The 27,819-nt window shown below is 47.4% G+C and overlaps 1 protein-coding gene across 4 annotated transcripts in view; it reads right to left on the bottom strand.

The window, feature by feature from the left end:
* RAB11FIP3 (RAB11 family interacting protein 3) overlaps positions 1–27,819 on the bottom strand; it is a 105,668-nt gene that overhangs the window by 31,330 nt on the left and 46,519 nt on the right. For all 4 annotated transcript variants that reach the window (XM_059692527.1, XM_059692528.1, XM_059692529.1 and 1 more), the window contains exons 2-3: positions 12,808–12,901; positions 2,578–2,669 (exon numbers count right to left, since the gene is read on the bottom strand). In XM_059692527.1, the coding sequence (XP_059548510.1) occupies positions 2,578–2,669; positions 12,808–12,901 (186 nt within the window). The remainder of the gene's footprint in view (positions 1–2,577; positions 2,670–12,807; positions 12,902–27,819) is intronic.

Raw genomic sequence — 27,819 nt, 5'->3', positions numbered from 1 at the left:
AGTGATAGGAACTCTTTGCCTATCAGCTCCATTTTCAGTAAACTTAAAACTGCTAAAACATAAAGTGTATTAATTTTATGTAACAAAAAAACTTTTAAAAAATTTCCTCCATTCTAAAAAAATTGGGATTTAAAAACCTGAGACGCATTCCTTTGGCATACTCTTTGAAATGACAGGTTCCCACCATGCCATCCAAATGCAAGAGGTGGGAAATGGCTCACCCCCAGGACGGAGGCAACCACAGAGGCGGGAGGGCCACAGTCATGTGGGCTGAGAGGGCGATTCACCCACTCAGAGGACAAAATGGGGTCATGGTCAAACAGCACCCCTACCTGCTCTACCCAGGTTTCGGGGGAGGCAGCCCCACTGCAGTGACTCACTCTTTTGGACCAAACAAGAACTTTAAGTACAAAATGTGTTGATGCCTTTTACTATCCTGAGTACTCAAACACTATATTAGTTTCCTAGGGCTGCTGTGTCAAATTACCATAGACTGGGTGCTTAAAACAATAGGAATGTGTTCTGACAGTTCTGGAGACCAGAAGTCTGAAATCAAAGTGTCAGCAGGGTTGAGTTCTCCCTTCCTGCCCTTGCAGCTTCTGTAGGCTCCTGGCGGTCCTTGGGCCTGTGGCTGCCTCACTCCGGCCTCTGCCTCCATCTTCATATTGCCTTCTCCCCCCTGTGTCATCTCCCTTTCTCTTCTAAGGACACTCTATTCAGCGTGATCTATCTGATCCTGAGGTCCTTAACTCAATTACATCTGAAAAGACCCTTCCCTTTGGAGAAATAGGGTCACATTCACAGGTTCTGGGTGGAAAAATGGCAGCAGAGTAAGTGGATGCTGCACGGACATGCTCCCAGGAACAAACTGGTATTCAACTAAAATACAGAAAAACTTCCTGAATAATCAACGGAAAACTCGCAAGAGAGAGCCCTGATACCCGAGGACCGAAAGTGGAGACGGCATAGAGACTGGTAGGAGAGGCAGAGGCACAGGTTCTGGGTGGATGTATCTTTGAGGGACCACCATTCAATTCACTACACATAAAATATTTTTAAAAATTGATGTAATGTCCTAGCAGAAATATGAGAGAGGAATAAAACACAAACACCGATGATAAAGCGTATGCTCTTGGACTCAGTGCTGACGACATAAGTAACAGGATCCTGCCGTACTGCTGGGAAGGCAATTCTCCAGATGCTCCAAACAAAAAAGGAGGCTCTCCCCTGGTCCAGCTGCATTCCTGAAAAATCCAAGGTGTGCCAGCCCTCACAGAGCCTTCCTACTCAGGCCTTGTAAGCAGCCTCTTCAGTCACAGGAGCTGGCAGTTCATCTGAAAGCTGGCACATCGGAGTCATGCACACCCGGGTCCCCCGCCTGGCCACACTGTGCCTTGCCATCAGTACACGTCCCATCTGGGTACTGGCCTCCACATGCCAGGACTGGGCCTGGCACTGCCCACTCACACGCAGAATGCACACAGGGGACAAAAAGCGGGTGGCTCCTGCCCTTGCGGGGGGGGGGGGCTCAGGCTCAGCTGGTACTCTGGGACAAAGCTGTGAAGGATGAACAGGCCCAGGTGGCCTGGGGGAGAGGGGGGGTCTGTGCTGGCAGAAACGATAGTCAGGAAGTGAGCCTGCATTTATCTGAGGGGTCACCAATACCTGGGCAGCTCCTCACAGGAGGGGCATGAGACAGAGAAGGAAAGCAGTGGAATTCTGAGGTGAGTTAATAGTCAGAGGGAATTTCAGAATCTATTCTGAACAACCCCCTCATTTCACAAAGGAGCCGAGGGTCAGAGGACTGATGTGCAGGGCTTCAGGCCCAGGGGGTCACAGCCTAACCCTGCTCCCCTCACTGGGCAACAGAGGCGGAGGGGCTAGCAGTGGCCACCACGGCCTTCCCCAATAGCTCTTCAAGGACTCGGGAGTTTCCAGTGTATTAAAAAAAATTCCAGACTCAGCCACCTGGACTCTGCCAGCATTGCCCCAGCCCACCTCTCCAACTAGTGGGACACAGTGATAGTGGTCTGTCTCACAGACCTTCCCCAAATCTTGGAAAAATCACCCTCAATTACCAGCAACACCATGTAACCATAGCAACGCTGGCTTCTTCTGGGGGTAGGGGGCAGAGTAAAGCAAGGCATTAATCAAAGGTCTCTAGTAGACCCAGAAAATGGTTTGAAATGTGATAAAATAAAAACCTCAAAATGAGTCCCCTGCTCTGGCCTTGCTTGGCAGCCTGACAGAAGGTGACAATCTCATGAGAGTCCTAACTGCTCAGCCTGTCACTCTACTAACGAACCCAAGGGCGCCTCTTGTTAAGGTTCTCAGTTATGTAACACTCAGAGTAGACACCTATCGACTGTGTGCTGGAGCCAGGAGTCCCCCAAAGCCCACCAACCACAGTGCCCCCCACAGTGTACACAGGGCTGCAGAGTGAGTCCTTCCCTGCCCTTCCGGCCATTTCCTATATAAACAGCCAGGGAACCACTAAGTGAAGCAGGACTTAAGAGTGCACAGAGAAGTAGGCGTAACATCAAGTTCCCACTCAGCTCTCTTGTGAAAACCACTTGCCTCAAAGGTAACAAAGTCCTCGAACTCATCAGGGCAGGCCTGTGGCTCCTCGTCCTGGGCAGGTACAATGCTGCACAGCTGGCCATCAGAATCTGCGGGAGAGAAGACCCAGACTTAGCAGGAAACCCAGACCACCCAGAGAGGGCAAGGGGGAAACGATGTGAATGGCAATGGAGCCTGGACTGGCTGAGAAACCTGGGGGAAGAAAGGTTAGGACAGGAAAGCAGGTCCCAGACTGAAACAACACTTCGTGCTGGAGTTCTTAGGCAGGGTTGTGGAGGCCAAATGGTAAATACTTCTTAAAAGAGCTGGACAACATTGTAAAAGAGAAAGAGCATGATACTAGCTCTGTGACACCGCTCACGGCTTTAAAAAGTATTAGATACAAGAAAAAAAGTATTAGATGCCAGATTTAATTTTTTTTAAACTGTACATGTTTGGGGAGGAGTGAGTATAATGAAATATTACCAAAATAACACCTTGTCCTCAGTGCTGGACTCACGGTCAGTTTTTATTTTCTTCTTTTTTTGCTTAACGTTATCTTCTACAATATATGTTTTATTTTATAACTAGGGGCCCAATGCACGGATTCATGGACATTGAAAGGAAATTAATTACAAGGTAGCCGGTGGGATGGGACTGGGCAAGATGGGCCGGACATACCCTGGAGCCAACCTCCCACAGTCCTCCCCTGGCCGACCGCACCTGGGGAGGCATCTGCGAAGTGAGCGGGGTCCCTCCAGCAGGTGGGGTCCCTTGGTTTGGCCTGGGGGTATCGGGCTGAAACCAGCAGTCCAACATCCCCTGAGGGGTCCCGGAGTGTGAGAGGGCACTCTGCAAAGTTGCTGTTGCTCGGCAACTTTGTTGAGTGTCTGCCCCTTGTGTTGAGCGTCTGCCCCCTGGTGGTCAGTGTGTGTCATAGCTACCAGCCGGCGGGCTGGTCATTTAGGCTTTTATATATATAGACTAGGGGCCCGGTGCACGAAATTCGTGCACTGGGTGTGTGTGTGGGGGGGAGTGTCCCTCAGCCTAGCCTGCCCCCTCTCACATACTGGGAGCCCTCAGGCATTGACCCCCATCACCCTCAAATTGCAGGATCAGCCCCTTGCCCAGGCCTGACGCCTCTGACAGAGGTATCAGGCCTGGGCAGGGGACCCTCATTTCCCCCCATCACTGGTTCTGCCCCCAGCCCAGGCCTGATGCCTCTGGCCCAGGCATCAGGCCTGGGCAGGGGACCCCCAGACCCTTCCGATTGCTGGCTCTGCCCCTTGCCCAGGCCTGATGCCTCAGCCAGAGGCGTAGACCCCCATCACCCTCTGATCGCCTGATCGGCCCCTTTCCCAGGCCTGACGCCTCCGCCAGAGGTGTCAGGCTTGGACAGGGGACCCCCATCTCCCCCCGATCACTGGTTCTGGCCCCCGCCCAGGCCTGAGGCCTCTGGCCCAGGAATCATGCCTGGGCAGGGGACCCCCATCTCCCTCTGATCGCTTGCTCCACCCCCCGCCCAAGCCTGACGCCTCTGGCCCAGGCTTCAGGCCTGGGCAAGGGGACCATCATATCCCCCCAATCCCCGGCTCCGCCCCCCACCCAGGCCTGATGCCTCGGCCAGAGGAGTTGACCCTCATCACCCTCCGATCACCAATCACCGGATCGGCCCCTTGACCAGGCCTGAGGCCTCCGGCAGAGGTGTCAGGCCTGGTCAGGGGACCCCCAGCTCCCCGTGGTTGCAGGCTCCGCCCCTGCCCAGGCCTAACGCCTCTGGCTGAGGCGTCCGGCTCGGGCAGCGGGGACCCGCAGCTGCAGCGGCCCCATGATCGTGGGCTCCGCTTTAGGCCCAGGCAAGGGACCCCTAGCTCCCGGGACTGCCAGCTTCGACCGTGCCCAGCTCCCATCGCTGGCTCCACCCCTACTTCCTGCTATCACTGGCCAGGGCGGAAAAGGCACCTGATTCTCCGATCATGGCTGGGGGGCAGGGCAAAGGCGGCCCCAGGGCCGCCTTTGCCCTGCCCCCCAGCTCTTAGCTCCCCCCTGGGTTTCCGATCACTGTCAGTGGCAGGGGGCTTCTTCCTGCTTTCCCTTTCGCCTCCCTGCATTGTGCCTACATATGCAAATTAACCGCCATCTTGTTGGCAGTTAACTGCCAATCTTAGTTGGCAGTTAATTTGCATATAGCCCTGATTAGCCAATGAAAAGGGTATCGTCGTACGCCAATTACCATTTTTCTCTTTTATTAGTGTTGACTAGGGGCCCGGTGCACGAAATTCATGCACTGGGTGTGTGTGGGGGGAGAGTGTCCCTCAGCCCAGCCTGCCTCCTCTCACATACTGGGAGCCCTCAGGCGTTGACCCCCATCACCCTCCAATCGCAGGATCGGCCCCTTGCCCAGGCCGGACGCCTCTGACAGAGGCGTCAGGCCTGGGCAGGGGACCCCCAGACCCTTCCGATTGCTGGCTCTGCCCCTTGCCCAGGCCTGATGCCTCAGCCAGAGGCGTAGACCCCCATCACCCTCTGATCGCCTGATCGGCCCCTTTCCCAGGCCTGACGCCTCCGCCAGAGGTGTCAGGCTTGGACAGGGGACCCCCATATCCCCCTGATCACTGGCTCTGGCCCCCGCCCAGGCCTGAGGCCTCTGGCCCAGGAATCATGCCTGGGCAGGGGACCCCCATCTCCCTCTGATCGCTTGCTCCACCCCCCGCCCAAGCCTGACGCCTCTGACCCAGGCTTCAGGCCTGGGCAAGGGGACCATCATATCCCCCCAATCCCCGGCTCAGCCCCCGGCCCAGGCCTGATGCCTCGGCCAGAGGAGTTGACCCTCATCACCCTCCGATCACCAATCACTGGATCGGCCCCTTGACCAGGCCTGAGGCCTCCGGCAGAGGTGTCAGGCCTGGGCAGGGGACCCCCAGCTCCCCGCGGTTGCAGGCTCCGCCCCTGCCCAGGCCTAACGCCTCTGGCTGAGGGGTCCGTCCAGCCCGGGCAGCGGGGACCCGCAGCTGCAGCGCCCCGCGATCGTGGGCTCCGCTTTAGGCCCAGGCAAGGGACCCCTAGCTCCCGGGACTGCCAGCTTCGACCGTGCCCAGCTCCCATCGCTGGCTCCACCCCTACTTCCTGCTATCACTGGCCAGGGCCGCAAAGGCGCCCTGCCCCCCAGCTCTTAGCTCCCCGCTGGGTTTCCGATCACTGTCAGTGGCAGGGGGCTTCTTTCTGCTTTCCCTTTCGCCTCCCTGCATTGTGCCTACATATGCAAATTAACCGCCATCTTGTTGGCAGTTAACTGCCAATCTTAGTTGGCAGTTAATTTGCATATAGCCCTGATTAGCCAATGAAAAGGGTATCATCGTACGCCAATTACCATTTTTCTCTTTTATTAGTGTAGATAAGAAAAAGTTAAAAAGAAAAGCAATCTTTCATGATGGACAGGCTATAATTCTGACATCAGCAATAGAAACATCACTTTTCAAACACAACCAATTCCCACAAAGAAAAGGTACTGGCTTCCACTGTCTCCTGACCATGTTCAGGCCTAACACTTTCCAAAGAGCATGCAAGTTATGGAATTATGTTTCCTGATGTTGCCTCACTACAGTATACTGTCATATCGTAATAAATATTTATTTGGTTTTTATCCTCAGTCCTGACATAGAGCTCCTAAAACTCTGGGAAATTCCTTGTGATGGGATGGAAAGAATATCCATTGTTATTCATTAAGAAGCCCCTTTCTGCCTTACCTGGGTTTAAACTAATGAGGTGACTCTTGGAGGATGGGGGTTGGTTAGGGAACCGAACTTATGATTAGAGGGCTACAACTTTCAGTTCCAACCCGACTTCTCAAAATGAGGGGGTTCAGAGAGCTGGGTTAGTGAACACATCATATGGGGGAAATAGCGCATCCCAAACTCCACAGGGACAGAAGCCCCTACATTGTGGACCCTCCAAACCCACCCTATATACCTCTTCATCTGGCTGTTCATTGTAACCTTTATAATAAACTGGTTACAGAACTGAAGTGTTTCCCTGGGTTCTATGAGCCATTACAGCACGTTCTCAAACCTGAGGAAGGAGTTGTGTCAATCAGAAGTGTGGGTAACCTGGGCACCTGTGGGGTCTGCGCTAACTCTGGGCAGCTGACGTCAGAACGAATTAAATTGTAGGCCACCTGGGTGGGGTCTGCAGAGAAAACCCACACATTGGATGTCAAAGTGTGAGCAGAAAACAGATCACAACAGTACCTATTTAAAATGTATCAGTTACTTATTCAATATATCTCACATAATCTAACATAACATCAGTCACTTATTTAAAAAGTGGAGTGGAGTCTTTGAAGGTCAAATGGAAGAGCAAACCTCCCTGGACGCTCCTGGGGAGAGTACTTTGAAACGGTCATCACCAGCTTCCTTGGCTAGAGAACATTCTTCTTTGGCAACTGGACCATGTGGGGAAAACGCTGCCCTCCACATCCCCAGCCAGCTTCTGAAGGGCCAGTGGTGTGAAGTCACTGACAGCCAGTATAAGTGGGAAGGGAGAATGAATGTTGAAGGACCCTCACCACAGAGCAATAGCTGGACACGTGGCTACTCCGTCCAGTTTCTAAAGAGCTCTCTCAATTTAAACAATGATGCTTTTCCTCAATAATTATGAAAATTCAAGCATTTATGCATTTAGTAATTATGAGATGTCTTTGCCAATTTCATACTGCTTTGCAGTAGTAATTAAGGCCCTAAACCAAAATCCCTTATGTGGCTGCTGTTTTGTATTTTTTCCCTGGGAGTGTGACTAAATATCTGAGGGCTCAGGCTATGGCGGAGTGAGAGCCTCAGAGCACGCAGGCTGACAGCCTTGGAGTCCCCTGCACTGGAGGGTTGGGTCTTTGGTGCATGTGAACTACAGCAAACTACATGTGCCCCCTTTTTTTAATATATATTTTTATTGATTTGAGAGAGGAAGGGAGAGGGAGAGATAGAAACATCAATGATGAGAGAGAATCACTGATTGGCTGCCTCCAGCACATCCCCTACTGGGGATCAAGCCCGCAACCTGGGCATGTGCCCTTGACCGGAGTCAAACCCAGGACCCTTCAATCCGCAGGCTGATGCTCTATCCACTGAGCCAAACCAGCCAGGGGTATATATGCTCTTTGTGAAGGGGGAGAGGATTGCTGTGGACAGAAGTTTTTGGTTTCTGTGATAGGAAGTAAAGGCGGACCATTATCCCAGTGGTCACACATCTATAATAATAAAAGGGTAATATGCTAATTAGACCGGACATCCTTCTGAGCGTCATTTCAGACGAAGCCAGGGCCAGAGAGAAGAGCCCGGGTCCCGGGTGCCTGCCAATGACTGGAAGGAAGCTTGGGTCCCAGGTGCTGGAGGGAAGCCGGTGCCAGCAGCCAGGGGAAGGAAGGCCTACTCTTGCATGAATTTTTGTGCATTGGGCCTCAGTATTTTATAAAAGGCCAGACTGTTTGGGGCCTATTTTCCCCCTCTTAAATGTTAACAGTCTTGCTTGCACTTCCAAAAATTGAAACACAGAATTTCAAACTCTTAAAAATTAGTGAATCATTTCAGACATGTAGACATGTGCTCAGATTCCAGTGGTGGGCATATGATTTAGGAGTCTTACCCGACGTGGTGAAGAGAAAGATGTGAACATAGCTGATGTTTTTCTATTCTTGATGGGAACTAAATAGGACTCTTCTTTCAGTTTTCTTCTGCAAAAACTAAAGCAATTTTCAATTAAGTAGAAATTTTTAATGTGCATTTATCTTATTCTTTCAGAGTCAATTTGGGGGGGAGGGGGGGATGAGCCAGAGCAATGGCCTATTTGTAATAATTCCCTCTCTATCTCATTCTATTCCTGAAATAAGGCCTGTGGTTATGACAGTAACAATCTCCTTGCGCTTTCCATGCAAACTGGGTCAATATATCGTGTCACTTGCTATGCTGCTCCTGGATACAGAATAAAAGTCTGTCAGACAAGACAGGCTGTGAGCAGCCACGATGGCACACTGGAGGGAAGACTCAAAGTGCCCTGGTGCTGAAATTCAGTTGGCATAATCATGCTTTCCACTCTTCCAAATGCTATGAAATAACATTTCACAATCATCTTTGACTTGCTTTGATCCTAATTTTATTTTCACTCTCCCTTCCTAACAAAAGTTAAATGATGAAGAAGTCAAATTACAAAAACAATTTGCAAATTACAAAAAAAGTAAAGCCAAGCCCACAGCTCTGAGCAAGACCGGCAGTATATCCGATGCACAGGGTGGGGTGTTCCCCACGCCCACGCCAGCTGCAGTCACCTGGAGGCCCTGCCACTCAGGCCCACTCCAAGACATAGACCTGCTCTGCTGGTGTTGAGCCAAGGGGCCTCTCAACAGCCCTTCCAAAGGGAGCCTGGGATGGAATTGAATTGTGAGGCCTCTTGACAAGAAGGTCAAGTCCTCCCACAGTGCCCACAGCCCAGTCATGCCCCCACCTTCTGATGCTGGTTACCCAAACCAGCCACAGTGACCTCCCTTCAGCTCCCAAATGTGCAGGGCACACCCCCTCCATGTCCCCGACCTGGACCCTGCCACCCCTTCCCAGACTTTCTCAGGGAGAATTCCATGGACCACCTCTGGCATCACCCTCCTCCTGAGCTCCCGTTAGCTCTCATAGCTCTACGGCCTCGTGTATGCGCTGTCCTCCACAGAATGCCGGCTCTCGGGGCAGGGGACTCTACTTCCCAGAGTCTGGAACAATCCAGCTCAACAGTGTCCACACCCACAGTCCTTCCAGGTCTAAGCTGTGCCCTCCCTTGGCTACTGCCCCTCCATCCAGCCTGATTCAAGCTCTCATCACTAAAACCTCCCTTCAGCCCACCCACTCAAGGACCCTGTCCCATCTGCTGGCAGGCCAACCCTATCCAAAGCCTCCGACCTTTCTGCCTCCTCAACCACACACCCCAGCAGCAGACTGTCCCTCATATTCCAGAGTCCACTACCTCACTTTAGAAGCAGAGGTCTGTTCTACACAAGCTAAACTCAGGGTTGGGGGGACAGTACCTACAATGCACCTCCCAATACAGTTTCGTGTTGAGACCAAGCCCCAAGCCTCGCCTTCTGGGGATGCTTCTATTCCAGAATGTTCTTGCCATTGGAAAAACACGGCACCATTTCCTGAAGACTGACTGGGGGGTCTTATTTTTAATTAAATCAAAGTGGAAATATTACCAACAAGAAGAGAGACTTGCAAAAACAGAGACTCAATCCCAGCGGGGTTCAATGGTGTGTGGGCTAGACAGAGGCAGGCCTTTCCCTAGGTGAACTGATTTTGTGGGGCTTGGAACAGCAGGAGGCTGCTCCCCAATACAGAAGCAGGTGCAGCTGCAGTTAGCCAGCTGCCTGGGGAATGGGGACAGAGCAGGTGGAACAGGACATGTCAGCCAGGAGAGGTTAAAATGGGAGCGCAGACTGGAGACCTCTGGATGTGACAGAAGAGCCCTGGCCAGCTCCGCTCAGGCAGAGACACAGAAATCCTACCTCGTGCTTCTCTCTGCCAGCCCCTGGGAAGGACAGAGAGTGCCTCAGCTTCAGTGGGAGTATCCCAGGCAAAGGCAAGGAAGAGAGCGGAGGGGTGGGGTGCGCAGGCAGAGGTCCTATCTCAGCGGATCAGGGTGATGGTTAACCATTAAGGAAAGATCAGGACTCAAGGAGACAAGCCATTCTCAGGTGACCATTTTCTCTCACTAGACTGATAAATATCTACACATGCCTTAAGTCACTGAACTTCAAGACACATGCAACCCACGAGATAACTAAGAGGGTCAGCAGCCAGCAACCCGTTCTGTCCGACAGATAATCAGCCCCTGCAGAGACAGCTCCTGGCTCTCAGTGGGCAGGTCAACGGCCCGAGAATTTTATTACAGTGGACTGGTTGTGCCTGCCTGGATCAAGTTTTCCGGGAGCATATGACCCCTCCCCCCCAGGAACTCCTGCAGGGGAGCCTACTCCATTTCACACTAACCATGGCCTGAAAGAACAGAGAGCAGCCACCAGCCTGAATTCTGACTAGAGAGAGCCTCAGAGTTTGACCACACAGATGGCCCAGGCTCCATCGCTCACTGACCACTGCCCATACCCATGGGCCAGCTGCCACTGCTGCTCCCAGCCTTGCCACTTGAGAGGAATCTGGGCTCCTCAACCACCTGAGTCCGGGGAAGCCCAGTCTCAACCCTCGGCTGGAAGGGCAGAGACTACAAGGGGCATGTCCAAGGCCCAGAGCTCCTCCGGGCCCTTTGATTTGTGCCTCAGGGAACACACTGATGCCACCATCCCTGTGCCAAGGTTGTGCAAGTCAGCCCCCACCCCCACCTGCCACACTGACAGCAGCAGCACCTCCCCTGTTGTTCCCTCCCTCGTTTCGTGCTCTGTACGCACCAGGTCCTGGCTGCTTGTTCACCACGGGTCTCTGGGCTGTGCTGGTGTTCAGATCTGCGTGGACTAACTGGTGAAAGAAGTAACAACACACAGCGCTCCAAATACAGAATGCTACTCAAAACCATCTGGGACTTGGTGTTTTAGGAAACCCAGGCCCTATGTGACACTGTCGGGCAATAATTTTGGGGATGTAACAGAGAAGACAGGTGAGACTCTATCAACAACTGCTAATAAGACCTCGGGTTCAAAGGTACCCCCCTTGACTGGACTACCATGATGACCATGGGCTCTGCCGAGTCTCTCTTTTTTTTTTTTTTAATATATTTTATTGATTTTTTACAGAGAGGAAGGGAGAGAGATAGAGAGTTAGAAACATCGATGAGAGAGAAACATCGATTAGCTGCCTCCTGCACATCTCCCACTGGGGATGTGCCCGCAACCCAGGTACATGCCCTTGACCGGAATTGAACCTGGGACCTTTCAGTCCGCAGGCCGACGCTCTATCCACTGAGCCAAACCGGTTTCGGCTCTGCCGAGTCTCTTTATGCCCCTCTTCCTCTGACAAGGGGCAAGAAGGAGGGAGACAGCCTGTGACTGGAGACTTCCCAACACTGCACTCCTGACACCACCTGGCCCAAGATGGGGAATGAGAAGGAAAGGTCTACTCAGAGCTTCAGAGTTTCATTTGAAGAGGAAAGTGCTTGGACAACTGGTAAGAGAGGAAAATGGTACAACTACTTGGGAGAACATCTGGCAATTTTACACGAAACTGAATTCACATGCACATGACTAGCCACCCCACTGTCCGGTACAGGCCCCCAACACATGAAAACATGTATCTACATAGACCTGCCCACCAATTTCACTAGAAGCTTTATATATATAACCCCCAACTGGAACCATCTAGCCCCAAACAAGTATCCACCCATGAGGTATAAGCACATGATGGAGCACTACTCCATAACAGAAAAACAGACTCCTGATACAACACAATGAATCTCAAAAACATCACGCATGGGGAGCAGCCAGATGAAAGAGCAGATATGGATGATCATATTTACATGAAGTCCATGAAAGGCAAAACTAATCCACGGTGACAAAAATCAGCAAAGAAGGTACCAATAAGAATGAGGAGATTACTAGAAGGCCATGAGGGAACTGCCTGTGGTGATGTTAGTAACTCTTGGCAGTGATTTGCATCACCAGACACAAGAACTTGTCAAAATTCACAGAATGGCACACTTAAGGTTTCACTGTAGGTAAATTTTACTCTAAAAAGACTGCAAACAACTATTGAACTCTGGGTAATGACTGATAGCATGCTGAAAAGTTTAGGCTGAAGTGTATGGAAGTATACTGATTTGTAGTGCGTCCCATTAGAAAAAAGAGAAAATAGATAGGAAGGTGAATAGATAAAGCAGATATGGTAAAATGTTGCCTGCAGAATACAGATAAGAGATATACATATGAGTGTTCACTGTGTAAGTCTTTTAATATTTTGTGTGTGTCAGTTTCCATTAAAACCCTTTGGGGAAAGTGGCAGTAGTTTTCTAACATTATGGATAAGTAGTTGAGTCAGTCAATTCTGGAAGATAGGGTATGTGAAGAGCAAATAACAAAAAAGGAGAGAGAGCATCCTTAAACCTGGGGCATTTTAGGGACTTCAAAGGGAAGACATTAAGCTCAGCAAAAGGAGTCTGAGGCGTAATGGTCATTAATAAGGGGTGGCTGAGCAAGAGGAAAGGCCAGAGGTAGAGTTGAGGAAGGGGCGAGGCGATGGAAGCACAGGGGTGGGGGGAGGGAGGGTGACTGACCTCCATTTCTGATCGCCGTGATCCCTTGGTAGAAGTCTTCAAAACTGATCACGCCGAGCCCACTGGGATCCAAGTATTTTGTTAAGTCCTTCACCTGCAATTGCCAAGTAAAAATATGTTACCCAAGCCTTTACAAAATTGGAAGGGGCATATCATGCACTTGACCTTTTCACCATATTTAGAGAAGCAGCCTACTTATAAGGTGCCATGTTGAAAATAAGAGCCACTGGTTCCTCTGATCCAAAGGCCACCGACAACTCCAGACAGGAAACAGGCGGTATCCTAAGAAGGTGCCAACGACACCTGGGACAATGAGTCAGGAATAAGATCCTGCTTTCAAAAGTCAAGAGCCATGCTTCTTGAGTGAAAAGATAATCCAGTGTTAACATTTTAGTATTATTTTAGCCATTGTCTAGATTACTACACATAGCAAAGACCCACCCATCCTTTCCAACAGCTGTGCAGAGTTCTTAGGAAAGACAACGTAGGCAAGTAGATCTAAACATCATAAATAGTAAGTCAATAATTCACACATGGGTGTTATAGAAAATGAAACTCTTTGAAAAAAGACATTTGTATTTCCAAGTATAAAATGGATTTCATCAAAATTTTAAAGTTTTGCACCTCAAAAGACATCATTAGTAAAACTAAAAGATAAGACACAGACTGGGAGAACATATTTATAAATCATATATCTGATAAAGGACTTGTATCTAAAATGTATAAAGAAATCTCACAGTACAACAAAAAGACAAAAAGACACAATTTTTAAAAAAATAGGTAAAACATTTAAACAGTTGCCCTGGCCTCATCCCATGCACCAGAATATCATGGTTCGATTCCCAGTCAGGGCATATGCCTAGATTGTGGGTTCAATCCCTGGTTGGGTTGCATATGGGAGGCAATCGATCAATGTTTCTCTCTCACAATGATGTTTCTCTTTCTCCCCTTCCCTCTTCCTTTCTCTCTCTCAAAAAAACTTTAAACAGTTATTTCATCAAAGATATACAGATGGCTTATAAGCACATGAAAAGATGCTCGAGATCATGAGTCCTCAGGGAAATGCAAATGAAAACCACAGGCTATCACTCACTAGAACAGCTGTAATCAGAAGTATTGACAATAACAAGGATTGGTGAAGTTGTCGAAAAATTGGAACCTCATATGCTAGGAAGAATGTAAAATGGTCTGGCAAATTTTGAAGATCATTTGGCAGTTTCTTGAAAAGATAAACATAAGCTTAGTATACAACATAGCAATTCTACTCATAGGTATCTACCCAAGAGAAAAAAATAGGGGGAAAAAGATGTATATGCAAATATTCATAGCAAGCAGCATTATTCACAATAGCAAAATAGCAAAAGCAATTCAATGTCCATCAACTGAGGAATGGATAAACAAGATGTGATCTATCCAACAGACTATTATTCAGCCATTAAAAGGAATAAAATCCTGATACATACTACATCATGAATGAACCTCAAAAACATTTTGCTAAGTAAAAAGCCAGACACAAAAGATCACAAATTATATTCTTTCATTTAAAGGAAATTTTCAGAAAAGATAAATATATAGAGATATAAAGCATATTAGTGGTTGCCTGGAAATTGTGGGGTGGAAGTGGGATGATTGCTAACAGCATGAGAACTCTTTTTGGCATGTGGGAATGTTGTAAAACTAGGCTGTGATGATGACTGCATAACTTTATAAATTTACTAAAATTCATTGATTTGCACATTTACAGTGGGTAAATTTTATGGCACCTAGATTATACTTAAACAAGCTCTTAAAAACAAATGAATAGTCTGGCCGCCTTGGCTCAGTGGTTAAGCCTCGACCTATGATCCAGGAGGACATGGTTCGATTCCTGGTCAAGGCATATGCCCAGGTTGTGGGCTTGATCCCCAGTGTGGGGAGGGCAGGAAGCAGCTGATCAGTGATTCTCTCTCATCATTGATGTTTCTATCTCTCCGTCTCCCTCGCTGAAATTAAAAAATATATTTAAAAAAAATTATATTTAAGAAAATGTCCCTAAAAAAATTAACTACATATTGAAAGACTACATGGGGTACCTAAGAAAATCAACTCCCAATCCCAAAAGACCTACTCTAACACTTAATCTGATAAATTTTTTGGACTTTGAAGGAAAAAAAACACCTTTGAATAGCTATGTGAAAATCAAATGATTTTATAAAAGAAAATTAGATTATCATTAAACTTTTCCACAGCAACACAGGAATATTCTAATTCCATTATTCCAAGTGTTGTTGAGGACTGGGATCCTCCACATCACCATGAGGTATCTATCACACATGATGTTTTAAAAATGAAACAATAAAACCCTTCTAATTGTGTTCAATTAACAGTGAGCACCTGTAGCTAGGTTGTGATATTTAAATTCAATTTCCATTGAAAGGAATCAGGACACTTGGAGAAATGCCAGGAGATGTGCAAGTTAAGCCTGGAATATCTTGTCACACCTGAAAGCAAAGCCTTTACTAGGTCACATCAAAGAACTCGGGAGCCAACCTAAACAGGATTTTATTTTTAAAATGTATTTTATTGATTTTTTACAGAGAGGAAGGGAGAGGGATAGAGAGTTAGAAACATCAATGAGAGAGAAACATCGATCGGCTGCCTCCTGCACACCTCCCCACTGGGGATGTGCCCGCAACCAAGGTACATGCCCTTGACCGGAATCGAACCTGGGACCCTTCAGTCCGCAGGCCGACACTCTATCCACTGAGCCAAACCGGTCAGGGCCTAAACAGGATTTTACAGTAAAAAATGAAACAATATGAGCATTGATGAGAATGAAAAATACAGCAGACTGAAATATATCACATTTTAGTCAATTAAAGCATAATTATGGTTAAAAAACAACAACAACTAGTCATTAGTGGAGGACACTAGTGAATCAATTTATCACTGTGAAAACTAAGAAAAGGAAAGAACCAAGCAGTTAGCCTGCCTTCCCTATACAAACTGTTAACTCAGGGTAAGCAATAGTAGTCATGAGGGGAAGTGTCTCTTCAAGAATCATTCCAGCCCTGGCCTGAGTGGCTAGGTTGGTTGGCATCCTCCCTTTCACCAAAAGGCTGTTGGTTCCATTCCCAGCCAGGGCACATGCCTGGGTTGTGGGCTCGATCTCCAGTAGGGGAGCGTGCAGGAAACAGTCTATCAATGTTGTGCTCTCACATCACAATGTTTCTCTCTTCTCCCTTCCTTTCTCCTTAAAAAGCAATAAATTATTCTTTAATTTATAGATTTTTTTTTTTTAACAGAGAGGAAGGGAGAGGGAGAGGATAGCGAGTTAGAAACATCAACGAGAGAGAAACATCGATTCAGCTGCCTCTTGCACGCCCCCTACTGGGGATGTGCCCGCAACCCAGGTACATGCCCTTGAGCAGAATTGAACCTGGGACCTTTGAGTCCCCAGGCCGATGCTCTATCCGCTGAGCCAAACCAGCTAGGGCTATTCTTTAAAAATAAATAATCATTCCAGCCAATAATCCAAAAAAGGAATGATGGGATTCAAATGTCACCATCCTGCAGTGCTTGATGAAGAAATGGACATAATCAATGACCCTCAGTGCTTCCCAAGGGCACAAAAAGACAGACAATAAGACACCAAATGCCTCCTGATGGAAGTATGTGACGCCACCTGAATCCAACTACCAATTTACAGGAAATACAATGATCAAAGCAATGTGTTTCAATAATATCACAGGGATGTAATCAGCAAAACCCAATCCATGAGGACCTTAAAAGAGACAGATAATGCGCTAACCGGTCTGGCTCAGTGGATAGAGCATCGGCCTGCGGACTCAAGGGTCCCAGGTTTGATTCTGGTCAAGGGCATGTACCTTGGTTGCGGGCACATACCCAGTAGGGAGTGTGCAGGAGGCCGCTGATCGATGTTTCTGACTCTATCCCTCTCCCTTCCTCTGTAAGAAATCAATAAAATATATTTTTTAAAAAAATACATCTAGCCCTAACCTGTTTGGCTCAGTGGATAGAGCATCAGCCTGCGGACTGAAGGGTCCCAGGTTCGATTCCGGTCAAGGGCATGTACCTCAGTTGTGGGCACATCCCCAGGAGGGGGTGTGCAGGAGGCAGCTGATCGATGTTTCTCTCTCATCATCAATGTTTCTAACTCTATCCCTCTCCCTTCCTCTTTGAAATCAATAAAGATATATTTTAAAAAAATACATCTACATTTAAAAACAGAGAGAGAGAGACAGATAACTGGCCCGGCCAGTGTAGCTCAGTGGTTGAATGTCAACCTATGAATCAGGAGTTCATGGTTCGATTCCAGTCAGGGCACGTTCCTGGGTTGCGGGCTCAATCCCCAGTAGGGGGCATGAATCGCTCTAGTCATTGATGTTTCTATCTCTCCCTCTCCCTTCCTTTCTGAAATCAATAAAAATATATTAAAAAAGAGACAGATAAGTAACCTGTTATTTTCAAGGAGAAAAAAAAAAGATGGAGAAAGTAAACCTTTAAGAAACTTAGGAGCCTGGCTGGCATGGAGCAGTGGTTGAGCGTCAAACTATGAACCAGGAGGTCACAGTTCAATTCCCAGTCAGGGCACATGCCTGGGTTTCGGGCTCAGTCCCCAGCAAGGAGAGTGCGGGAGGCAGTCAATAGATTATTCTCTCTCATCACTGATGTTTCTACCTTTCTCTTACTCTCTCTTGCTCTCTAAAATCAATAAAAATATATTTTGAATGCTGATCCTGGATAATGAATATTGACTGAATATTTGATGTTAAGGAACTGTTGTTAATTTATGAACAGTGTTTTTTATATATTTACTAAAATATTTAGGGATACTTTAAAAACCTGGGGGCTGTCCTGGCCAGTTTGGCTCAGTGGATAGAGCATCAGCCCACAGACTAAAGGATCCCAGGTTCGATTCTGGTCAAGGGCACGTACCTTGGTTGCAGGCTTCATCCCTGGTGCTAGACGGGGTGTGTGCAGAAGGCACACTCTCTGTCTCTCTCCCTCCCTTCCACTCTCTCTAAAAATCAGTAGAAATCCTCATGAGAGGATTAACAATCCTATATAATAAAAGCCTAATATGCTGTCCAGTCATCCATTCAACCAATCAAAGCATAATATGCTAATGATATGCTAAGGCGCTCAACTGCTCGCTATGACTAGCACTGACCACCAATGGGCAATCAACCAGTCGCTGTGACATGCACTGACCACCAGGGGGCAGACGCTCCAACTGGTAGGTTAGCTTGCTGCTGCGGTCTGATCAGGACTGAGCGAGATAGGCCAGACAAGCCCTGGAGCCCTTTCATGGTCCCTCCCCGGCTGGCCAACCTCCCGCATCCCTGCTCGCCTTGATCATGCACTGGTGGGGTCCCTCAGCCTGGCCTGTGCTCTTGCAACCCGGGACCCCTCGGGGGATGTTGGAGAGCTGGTTTCGGCCCGATCCCGCAGGCCATGTCAAGGGACCCCACTGGTGAACGAATTTGTGCACCTGGCCTCTAGTAAATAAATAAATACAAACCAACCAACCAGGGGCTGTCCTAGCCTGTTTGCTCAGTGGTTAGAGTGTCAGCCTGCGGACTGAAGGGTCTTGGGTTCCATTCCAGTCAAGGGCACATACCTCAGTTGCAGGCTTGATCCCTAGCCCCAGTTGGGGCGTGTGCGGGAGGCAAACAACTAATGTTTCTCTCTCGCATCCATGCTTCTCTCTGTGTCTCTCTCTAAAAAAAACCTGGGGCTCAGGTACATACGGCTACTGTACATATACATAACCAAATGGCCATAACTGACAGCTACTGAGGCTGGGCATGTCCTGGGGAAGCATTACACTATTCTCTCTACTTTTGTATAGAATTGAACTTTTCCATAATGAAAACTTTTTTTGTTTTATTAATCCTCACCTGAGGATATTTTTTTCCATTGATTTTAGAGAGGGTGGAAGGGAAGGAGGGAGGGGGTTAGAGAGAAAGAGAAACATCAATGTGAAAGACACATCAATTGGCTGCCTCCTGCACACACCCTGAACCTGGGCCAGGGATAGAACCTGCAACCCATGTATGTGCCCTTGACCAGGAATCGAACCCATGACCCTTCAGTGCATGGGACAACACTGTAACCACTGAGCAACACTGACCAGGGCTCCATAATGAAAGCTTTAAAGAGAAAGAAAGAAAACAAGAGAGAAAAAGAGCAAGAAAGGAAAAAGAGAGTGGGGAGGGAGAGGGGGGGAAAGGATGAGTTGATTAGCCAGGGAGAGGTGACCTTTGACCACAAAAGGAGGGAAGGACAATACAGGAAACAAGAAAGGTAAGGAGGGTTTCAGCATGTGAATACTTAGGACTAGAGTGTAGGCAGGGTATTTCAAAGGTAGAGAGTCAAAGCTAAGGCTACGATGGGCATGCGCCCTAGCTGAGACCAATCCATAATCCACACCACCCACAAATATCGCTCAGGGCCTCCTCGGGCAGGCTAGGCTGTCAGATGCTGCAACATACAGCCCTTTCAACATCATTTGTTGATGCCGTGCGACATAAAGTCAGACTAGACCAGCTCAAACTGACTGACTAACAATCCAGGATTCTCTTTTTTTCCCATCGGGGGTCAGTACATCGGAGGGCAATGGATAAGCCTCGCCCTGGGAAAACCACCTTTGTGATCATGGTCTGTCCCCTGCCAGGTAAGTATACAATCCAGGGTCCTTGAGCCAGAAACCGAATCTCCCTTTTCTCCCTCCGCAACAGGAAGAGATGGCAGCCCCCATCCCTCCATCTCAGGGCCCTGGGTGTTTGAGACACTGGGCTCAGAAGTTTCCTCATCAGCTGATTTCCTGAAATAGCTGAATGACTCCCTCCTTATCTCACAAAAGCCTTCATTCCTAAAGCACATGATGTCTAGTGAGAATCTTGCTGGGTATTTAACCTGGAATCCACAGTGGCCAATCTGTCCTTAAGATTCCTAAGAATTTCAACAGTGAAGCTACTAATTGAACACAAAGTACCAAGTCATTCATCCTGAAACATTAACCCAATGCTTTATAAACAAATAAGTAACTGAAAGTAGGCCCTTTTATATGTTACCATGTTAGAATGAGCAAAGATGAATCAAAGTATACATTTTTTAAAGTCCACTTTAACTATATTTTCTTTGGAGAATAAATCAACAATGATTTGGGGGTGGTTCTAATGATCCAAGTCCAAAGTTCTCCATTCACAGGCTTTCAGAAAAACACACAATAAGATTGGAATATCATAACCTGACCTTTCTTGGAAAATCAGCAGAACCACAAAAACAAGCCAAGAGATGTACACCAGGGCAGTCAAAGTAAGCCAGCACTCCTCCCTCAGACGGACTCAGCAAGTTGCACAAAGGCCACAGGAGATGAACCCACTCTGCCACCAGCTACCAGGGGAAGGAGCTGGCTCCCACAGGATTATTTTAATATGAGAAATTTACTAACAAATTGTATTGTTTCTGCTTCAGATGTGGAGACATAATCTGCAAGAGAAGATAGCAGAACAAGCTCTCTAACCTGTTAATTCCAACTACAGAAGCACGGCTCACAAAAACCACACTGAAAGCACAGCACTTTACAGGGAAAACTACCCCCATTTCTGCACCTTGTTGTGACTTGAATTATAACATTTTCAAAAAAAGCTCATCTTATCAAAAGCCATGGTGATACTTTTAAGCACTTCAACCTTCCTAACATATAGAACACTCCAGCCAAAGAAAGTAGAATACATATTCCTCTCAAGGAAGTGCTCGTGGAACTTTTACCAAGACATATACGTTCTGGACCACAAAACAAGTTTCATTAGATTTTTAAAATTTCAAGTCAATATTAGCCATTAGGGAAATGCAAATTAAAATGACAATAAAGTACATAAACATCTACTTGGGTAGCTAAAATTAAAAAGACGGGCCATGCTGTGTACACCAAGTGTTTGGAAGCATGTGGAGGAACAGGAATTCTCATACACTGATGCTGTGAATGTAAAATTACAGAACCACTCTGGAAAACTATTTAGAAATTCCTTAAAGGGTTAACCATATATCTACCATAAGACCCAATCATTTCACTCCTAGGTATTCACCCAAGAGAAATGAAAGCATGTGTCCCATTTGTGACCTGTTTCTTTGTCTCCACATTTTGGCTGCTTCCCTACATTTGTTTCTATGTACTAGGCATGACTGCTATGTCTCCCAGACTTGGCAGAGTGGCCTTGTGTTATAGTAGGTGACCTGTAGGGCCCAGCGGCACCCTACACCCGAGATGGGTGCTCCAAGTGCACCCGCGTTGGCTGTGTGAATTGTCCTGATGTAGTTGAGCCTTGATTGCTGCTGATGTTACTGAGAGGGACTGACCCCCAGGTTGACGGGCTGTGAGGACCAGCTAAGACAATAGCAGAGGAGCTCTGTGCAGGAGCTGAATCTCCGGGGCAGGGCTTGCTTCAATGAACTTTGGTGCCTGCCAAGTCCACCCCTTGAGTGTGTCGCTCGAGGAGGTGGTAGGATTGTAATCTGGCATGGTCGGAAGCTCTCCACCAGGTGTACTAGCTCTGGAGCCTCCCAGGCAGTGTAAAGGTCAGCCACCTTCTGTCCTCTGCCTGAGGATTCCTGGCAGGAGCTACAGAGTGATCTGTAGATGGCTGCTACTTGTGCTGGGCTTGGAGGTGCCCTGGAGAGGCCAAGATGCAAACCAAGGCCAGCTGGCACTAGTGCCAGGCTGGGGCCACTTAACAAGAGGTACGGGGAGAGACAGAGAGAGAGAAACATCACTGTGAGAGAGATACATCGATTGGTTGCCTACTGCACATGCCCAATCGGGCCAGGAATTGAACCTAGAACCAAGGTATGTACCCTTGACCAGAATCAAACCTGCGATCCTTCAATCCACAGGCCTATGCTCTACCACGGAACCAAACTATCTAGGGCAAAACTTTAACTTTTAAAAAACTGGCCAGCTGTGTGGACACAAAATCAAGGCTCGTTTTCTCCCTAAACACCTTAAGCCCTCTGGAATTACTGGGTCTGCTGGGGAAAATGAAGTCATATAAGTATATCTAATGTTTACCTTTTGGGCAATTTAAAAAGCAAGGTATGTTTGCTTTTAAACTTACATTTGAAAATAAAACAATAACATTAAGAGTTTTCCAACACTGAATGTGCTCATTTGGAACTCAGTTTTTCTGCTTGAAGTATAAGAACAACTTCCTACATCACCTGTGATAAACTGATTAACCACCCTTGTTTAGGAGGTAGGGCTTATAAAATTCTAGAATAAAAGTATCATGTTGGTCTTATAAGGAAAAGGTCATCACATATGCCCCCCAAGAGGCATGTATACCATTCAGGAATACATTTTTGTCTTTCAGAAATACATACTGCAATGTTACCAGCTGTACCTTCCATCACTGGAAGGAGCCTGTTCAGCATCCAGGTATAGCAGTGCTCGGCTAACTCTTCTTGATGTTCCTCAGACAGGGACGTGGGTTGCCTCTAACACCAGAAGCTGCTTTCTCCCTACATCTGTCACCACTGGGATTCTGGCAGATTGCTGCTCTCCAACAAGTCCAACACCCACTCTGAAGATGTCGGTGGAGGAGTGGGTGGGCTGCAGAGAGACCAGGCTCCAGGGCAGTTCTGACTCTCCATGTTAGTTCTGTTAACATCGTTATGGAGATATAATTCATTTACCACGTAATTCATCCATTTAAAGCAAGCATGTCAAACTTGCGACCCGAAGGCTGTGAGTTTGACATGCTTGATTTAAAGAGTACAATTCAGTGGTTTTTAGTATATTCAGAGAGCTATCTCTGTGTTATTTTAAGTACAATAAAACCTTAAAATGTACATGAGAATCCTCAGAAAAATAGTCAACTGGACACATTCAAGCTCCATGTAAACATACTAAAGAAATGAAACAATTTACAGAAGTTACCGAAGAACACATACATTTAACATTCATGTAACCACATTAATCGGAGGAAACAGTGGCACTTCAGGAAGCAGAAACCACTCCTCCTTGTTCCTACATTTCAGGTCTGGTATTGGGGAGAGCTGGGGTGCCAGAGGAGAGAAGGGGAGCAGCTCTTAGGAAGGGACACTCTTGGCCTGTGGCCCCCTCCAAAAGCCTATAAAAATATCCCCTCTGTGGCTTTTCTCTGGAATGCTAACCAATGGGATAAAGGATGATGCAGCTTACAGAACTCCACTACAGGCCGTGTGAGGGCAGCATGGGCTCTAGCCCAGTGGTTCTCAACCTTGGCTGCACATTAGAATCACCTGGGAATCTTTTTAAACTCCTGATTTCTGGGCCTCATCCTCCGGAAATTCTGTTTCTTTGTTATGGGGTGAGGCCACAACATTAGTAACAAAGAAACAGAAAATATCACGTGCAAGCGTGCACGTACAGTGCGATTGAAACTTCGTGGCCCATGCACAGAAGTCGGTATTTTGTGGAAGAGCCACACTCAAGGGGCCAAAGAGCCGCGTGTGGCTCACGAGCCGCGGTTTGCAGAGCCGCAGTTTGCAGACCACTGCTCTAGCCTATCCAGATCACCACTCTGTACACAATAGAGAAGTGGAGACTTCATTCCTTAAGGGGACACCCCTCAACTCCTGGTCCAACCTAGACCCCTGAGAGAGTAAATAAAGGAGAGAAAAAAACAAGCAAACAAACTAAAAAGTTATCACATGCAGGTACATAGTTCAAAAAGTCACAGTGATGTAAGACATGGAACCAGACACAGCTCCTGCCCCTCTCACCCGCCTGCTCAGGGAAGCCTTTCTTTCTGCTCTTTAGCTGTTTTTTGTTTGTTTGTTTTTTAGCTTAATTAAAACAATTATTTATTCCAAGTTCCATCCGTTTAAGGTTTTTCAGAAATTATTACAGAAATGAATACTGAAATCAGAAACGAGTGTTAACAGCTATAGCGGTTACAATAAAGTTAATATCTACACGACCTTGACTTAAAAGATTCAAGGTGTTTATGTCATTCAGAATCCATGAGGAAAGTTTCCAAGTCAAGATCCAAGACAGACGAGGACAGTTACAAAGTCATCAATAGAAGGACACCTCTGAAGCACACTTTCACCATGAGCATGGGCTGCGTCCCCACCATGGGCAAGCATCTCTCTTCAGAACCACCCCCCTGTCACCCTGTTATAAGGATCCTACAGGAAACATTCCTTCCAAACCATGGAAGCTACTGCCCTAGACATCAGGTAAGAGTAATATTTAGCACCACCACCCACAAGGTGACTGAATCGCAGCTGCCAGGCAGTGTTTGGAATGTATGGTAAGCCATAAAATTTCTCCTGTTTCCTTGAGAATGTCTGTGGTTGACCTCCTCAGGGGATGCGTCCCATGGTAAATTTGATCCAAAGTGGCATAACAGACCTGAAGTGGCATATCAGCTGCAGCACAAACCTTTTCAGATTCACAAAGAGGAGACACCATATTTTGGGGCACTGACTGCCCTGTTTGATGTCTGGCAAACTGGTTAACCACTCGATAGTCATTTGCAAAGTACTCCATCAGAACAGAAGGAACCTCAGCAAAATTAGTGTGGCACCTGGTCCCTGATTTCTCAACGGAATGTAAGTCTCCCATCTGGAACAATTGGGTTCTCTACCAAGTTGGTCAAAGAAAAAATGTCTTGCACTTTAGCTTTCTGGAGGGTCTATGCCTCCATGTCTGAGAACATACTTCTGACACTATTTCTTGGCTTTTCAAATGTACGTTGCATTTTGGCCTCCAAGAGTAAAAAAGGAGAATTTAGACTCTTCCCAACACCCTCCTGAGTTTGGCTCGGTCTTGTGCAGTGTTTACATCATTGACTACACAAGTGTTTTTCGCTGCTGATCCACATTTAGGCTATAGCACTGCCTTTCTTATATAATTTTCCCTATATTTAGCAATTCCCTTGCTTTTCGTTGCCTGAATTTCCTACATACCAACTGCTCTAACATCTCTGCGGGACTTTACATGCCTCCTTTAGAGCCCACATGACCAGGCCCCTAGGCCTCATGCCTTGATACGCCCCTGCACTCCCTCCGCTGTGCTGGGAGGGCTCTAAGTGGCCTTCCTGAGAAAGTGTGTGTGGTACGCACTTTAAAGCATTCTTGTCTGAAGCACCTGCACTCTTCCCGCCCTGGCAGGTACCTGTGTACAGAACTGTAGGTTGGAAATGAGCCCCATAGTATTGGGAAGACTGCTGTCCCAGCCCCGTCTCATTCCTGCTGGTGTCACAGAGTCTAACACTGCCCTGTCCTGATGATGTGTGGGACCTGTTTTCACCTCTGGAAGCTGCTGAGAACCTCCTCTCCAACAACAGGATTTGCTATGTTTGCTGGGGGCACTTTCTCCTCACTGCTCTGAGCACAGGAAGAGCCTTTTCAAATAGAGACACAGCCTGGAAGAGTTCCTGAAGGATCCTTTTGATAAGGACCCTGTCCCCTTCCCCAGCAAGGCTGTCAGTCGGACGCTATGCCTAGTTAATCACATACTTTCCTTATCTTTTATCTCCTACTAGTGGCCCGGTGCATGGATTTGTGCACATTGAAAGGAAATTAATTAGAAGAAATATTTTAATATAGCTATTTGCCCTTTCTCTATAATAGAAGTGTCAGACATGAAAGAAAATTAGTAAAATGTATATGAAAATAATATATAAATTGGTTAATAAATAAACAATAACATAATATAACAACAAAGACATGATATAAAAACAAAAACATGATATGAAAACAACATTGATAAAAACAATGACTGATAAATTGATTAAACTTATTCTAATATCTCCCTGTATACCACATTAAGAGTATAAACACTTTCAGAGTGCTTGACTGATTTCCCTTGTAATGAAGTATTTGCACTTTAATGCTACATGCTCTTCAAACTCAAGAGAAAGCAACATATAACTGACCATGTCCGAAAACGGGTTGAGGTAGGAAAATCCCTATTCTGTCTAGAATTTATCCTTATGATTTATTAATAGTCATTGCAAATGCTGGCATCATGGGAAACTGTCTTCGAATTAATTTAGATGGGAGGCCAGTGTCAGACGGGGCCAAATCAATTATTGGAATCAGAACAACCATGATCGACAATGACAGATCGAAACACACGCGTGCAATTGGCACTAGCGAGAGCTTTGTATGTATCACGCATTCGCGAGTTAATGTTCCTTTTTTAAATTGCCAGTATGTGTCATATGTACCGGCTGGTTAGTTGGTCAGACAGACATATGGTTGGTCACTTAGCCTTTTATATATATACTAGAGACCCAGTGCACAAAAATTTGTGCACTCGGGGGGGGAGGGGGAGAAGGGTCCCTCAGCCCGGCCTGTACCCTCTCGCAGTCTGGGACCCCTCAGGGGATGACCACCTGCTGGCTTAGGCCCGCTCCCCGGGAGATTTGGCCTAAGATGGCACTCAGACATCCCTCTGGCAGCCCGGCAGCCCTCGGGGGATGTCCACTTGCCAGCGGGGAGCAGGCCTAAACTGCAGTCGGACATCCTTAGCACTGCTGAGGAGGCAGGAGAGGCTCCCACCACCACCGCTATACTGGCAGTCATCAGCCTGGCTTGTGGCTGAGCAGAGCTCCTCCCATTTAAGAGCGCCCTGACCACCAGAGGACAGCTGCTGCATTGAGCGTCTGCCCCCTGGTGGTCAGTGTGTGTCATAGTGACCAGTCATTCCCAGTCTTTCTGCTGTTAGGGTCAGTTTGCATATTACCCTTTTACTATATAGGATAGAGGCCTGGTGCACGGGTGGGGGCCGGCTGGTTTGCCCTGAAGGGTGTCCCGGATCAGGGTGGGGGTCCCGCTTGGGTGCCTGGCCAGTCTGGGTGAGGGGCTGTGGGCTGTTTTCAGGCTGGCAGATGACTGAAGCTCCCAACCTCTCCTTTTTTTCTTTTTGTTTTTTATTCTGAGATTTATTTACCTTCTATGGCTGTCACTGGAACTGAGAGCTGGCTTTAGCTCTGAGGCTCGGCTCCAGCTCTGAGACCTCGGCTGCTGAAAGCGGATATCTGGGTTTGTTTGGCTTCTATCATTGAAACACTGTTGCAGCTCCAGCTCTGAGGCCTGGCTGGCTGAAAGCAGGTTTCTGGGGTTTGTTTAGCTTCTATAATTGCAACATTGTTTCTTAGAGTGCAGCTCAGAGGCCGGCAGCGGCAGGCAGGGAACCTTGGCTTCCTCCATCACTGGAACAAGCAAGCCTCCTGTTCGCTTCAGCTGCCTGGCTGCCGGCCGCCATCTTGGTTGGCAGTTAATTTGCATATCGCCCTGATTAGCCAATAGGAGGCGTGTCGGAGGTACGGTTAATTACCATGTTTGTCTATTATTAGATAGGATATATACTAGAGGTCCAGTGCACGAAATCATGCATAGGGGCGAGGGGAAGTCCCTAGCCCGGCCTGCACCCTCTCCAATCCAGGACCCCTCAGGGGATGTCTGACTGCTTTTTTTTTCTTTCCTTTTTTCCGAATTAAAGAGTCACGTTTATTGCAATCCGGGACTATGAGGGGGCATCTTGCTTTCCCAAATCTCATAGTAACAAGATGGTCACAGCTCCAGGGTTATATAGGCAAAAAATCACAAAGGTATTGATTACATCCCAGAGTTTGGAATGAGGAAACTAGTTTGCAAAAAAGCAGTTTACAGAAGCAGAAACAGCATGTTACCTAGAGCCCTTGGGTAACCTGGGTTAAACTTAAGCATGTTATCTAAATTACAGTTTTGGGTCTAGAGCCCTTGGGTAACCTGGGTTAAATTTAAGCATGTTATCTAAATTACAGTTTTGGGTCTAGAGCCCTTGGGTAACCTGGGTTAAACTTAAGCATGTTATCTAAATTACAATTTTGGGTCTAGAGCCCTTGGGTCTAGAGCCCTCTGACCTTGGGATAACTGTGCTGTCCTTCCCAGGTAAAGGAAAATGTGCTCTCTAAGACCAGTATGACCACAACCCATGGGATATTCACATTACAATCAATAAGGCATTTA

This window comes from Myotis daubentonii, chromosome 4 (assembly GCF_963259705.1).
Source record: "Myotis daubentonii chromosome 4, mMyoDau2.1, whole genome shotgun sequence".
Classification (NCBI taxonomy): Eukaryota; Metazoa; Chordata; class Mammalia; order Chiroptera; family Vespertilionidae; genus Myotis; species Myotis daubentonii.
This window is presented reverse-complemented; position numbering and strand designations above follow the sequence as displayed.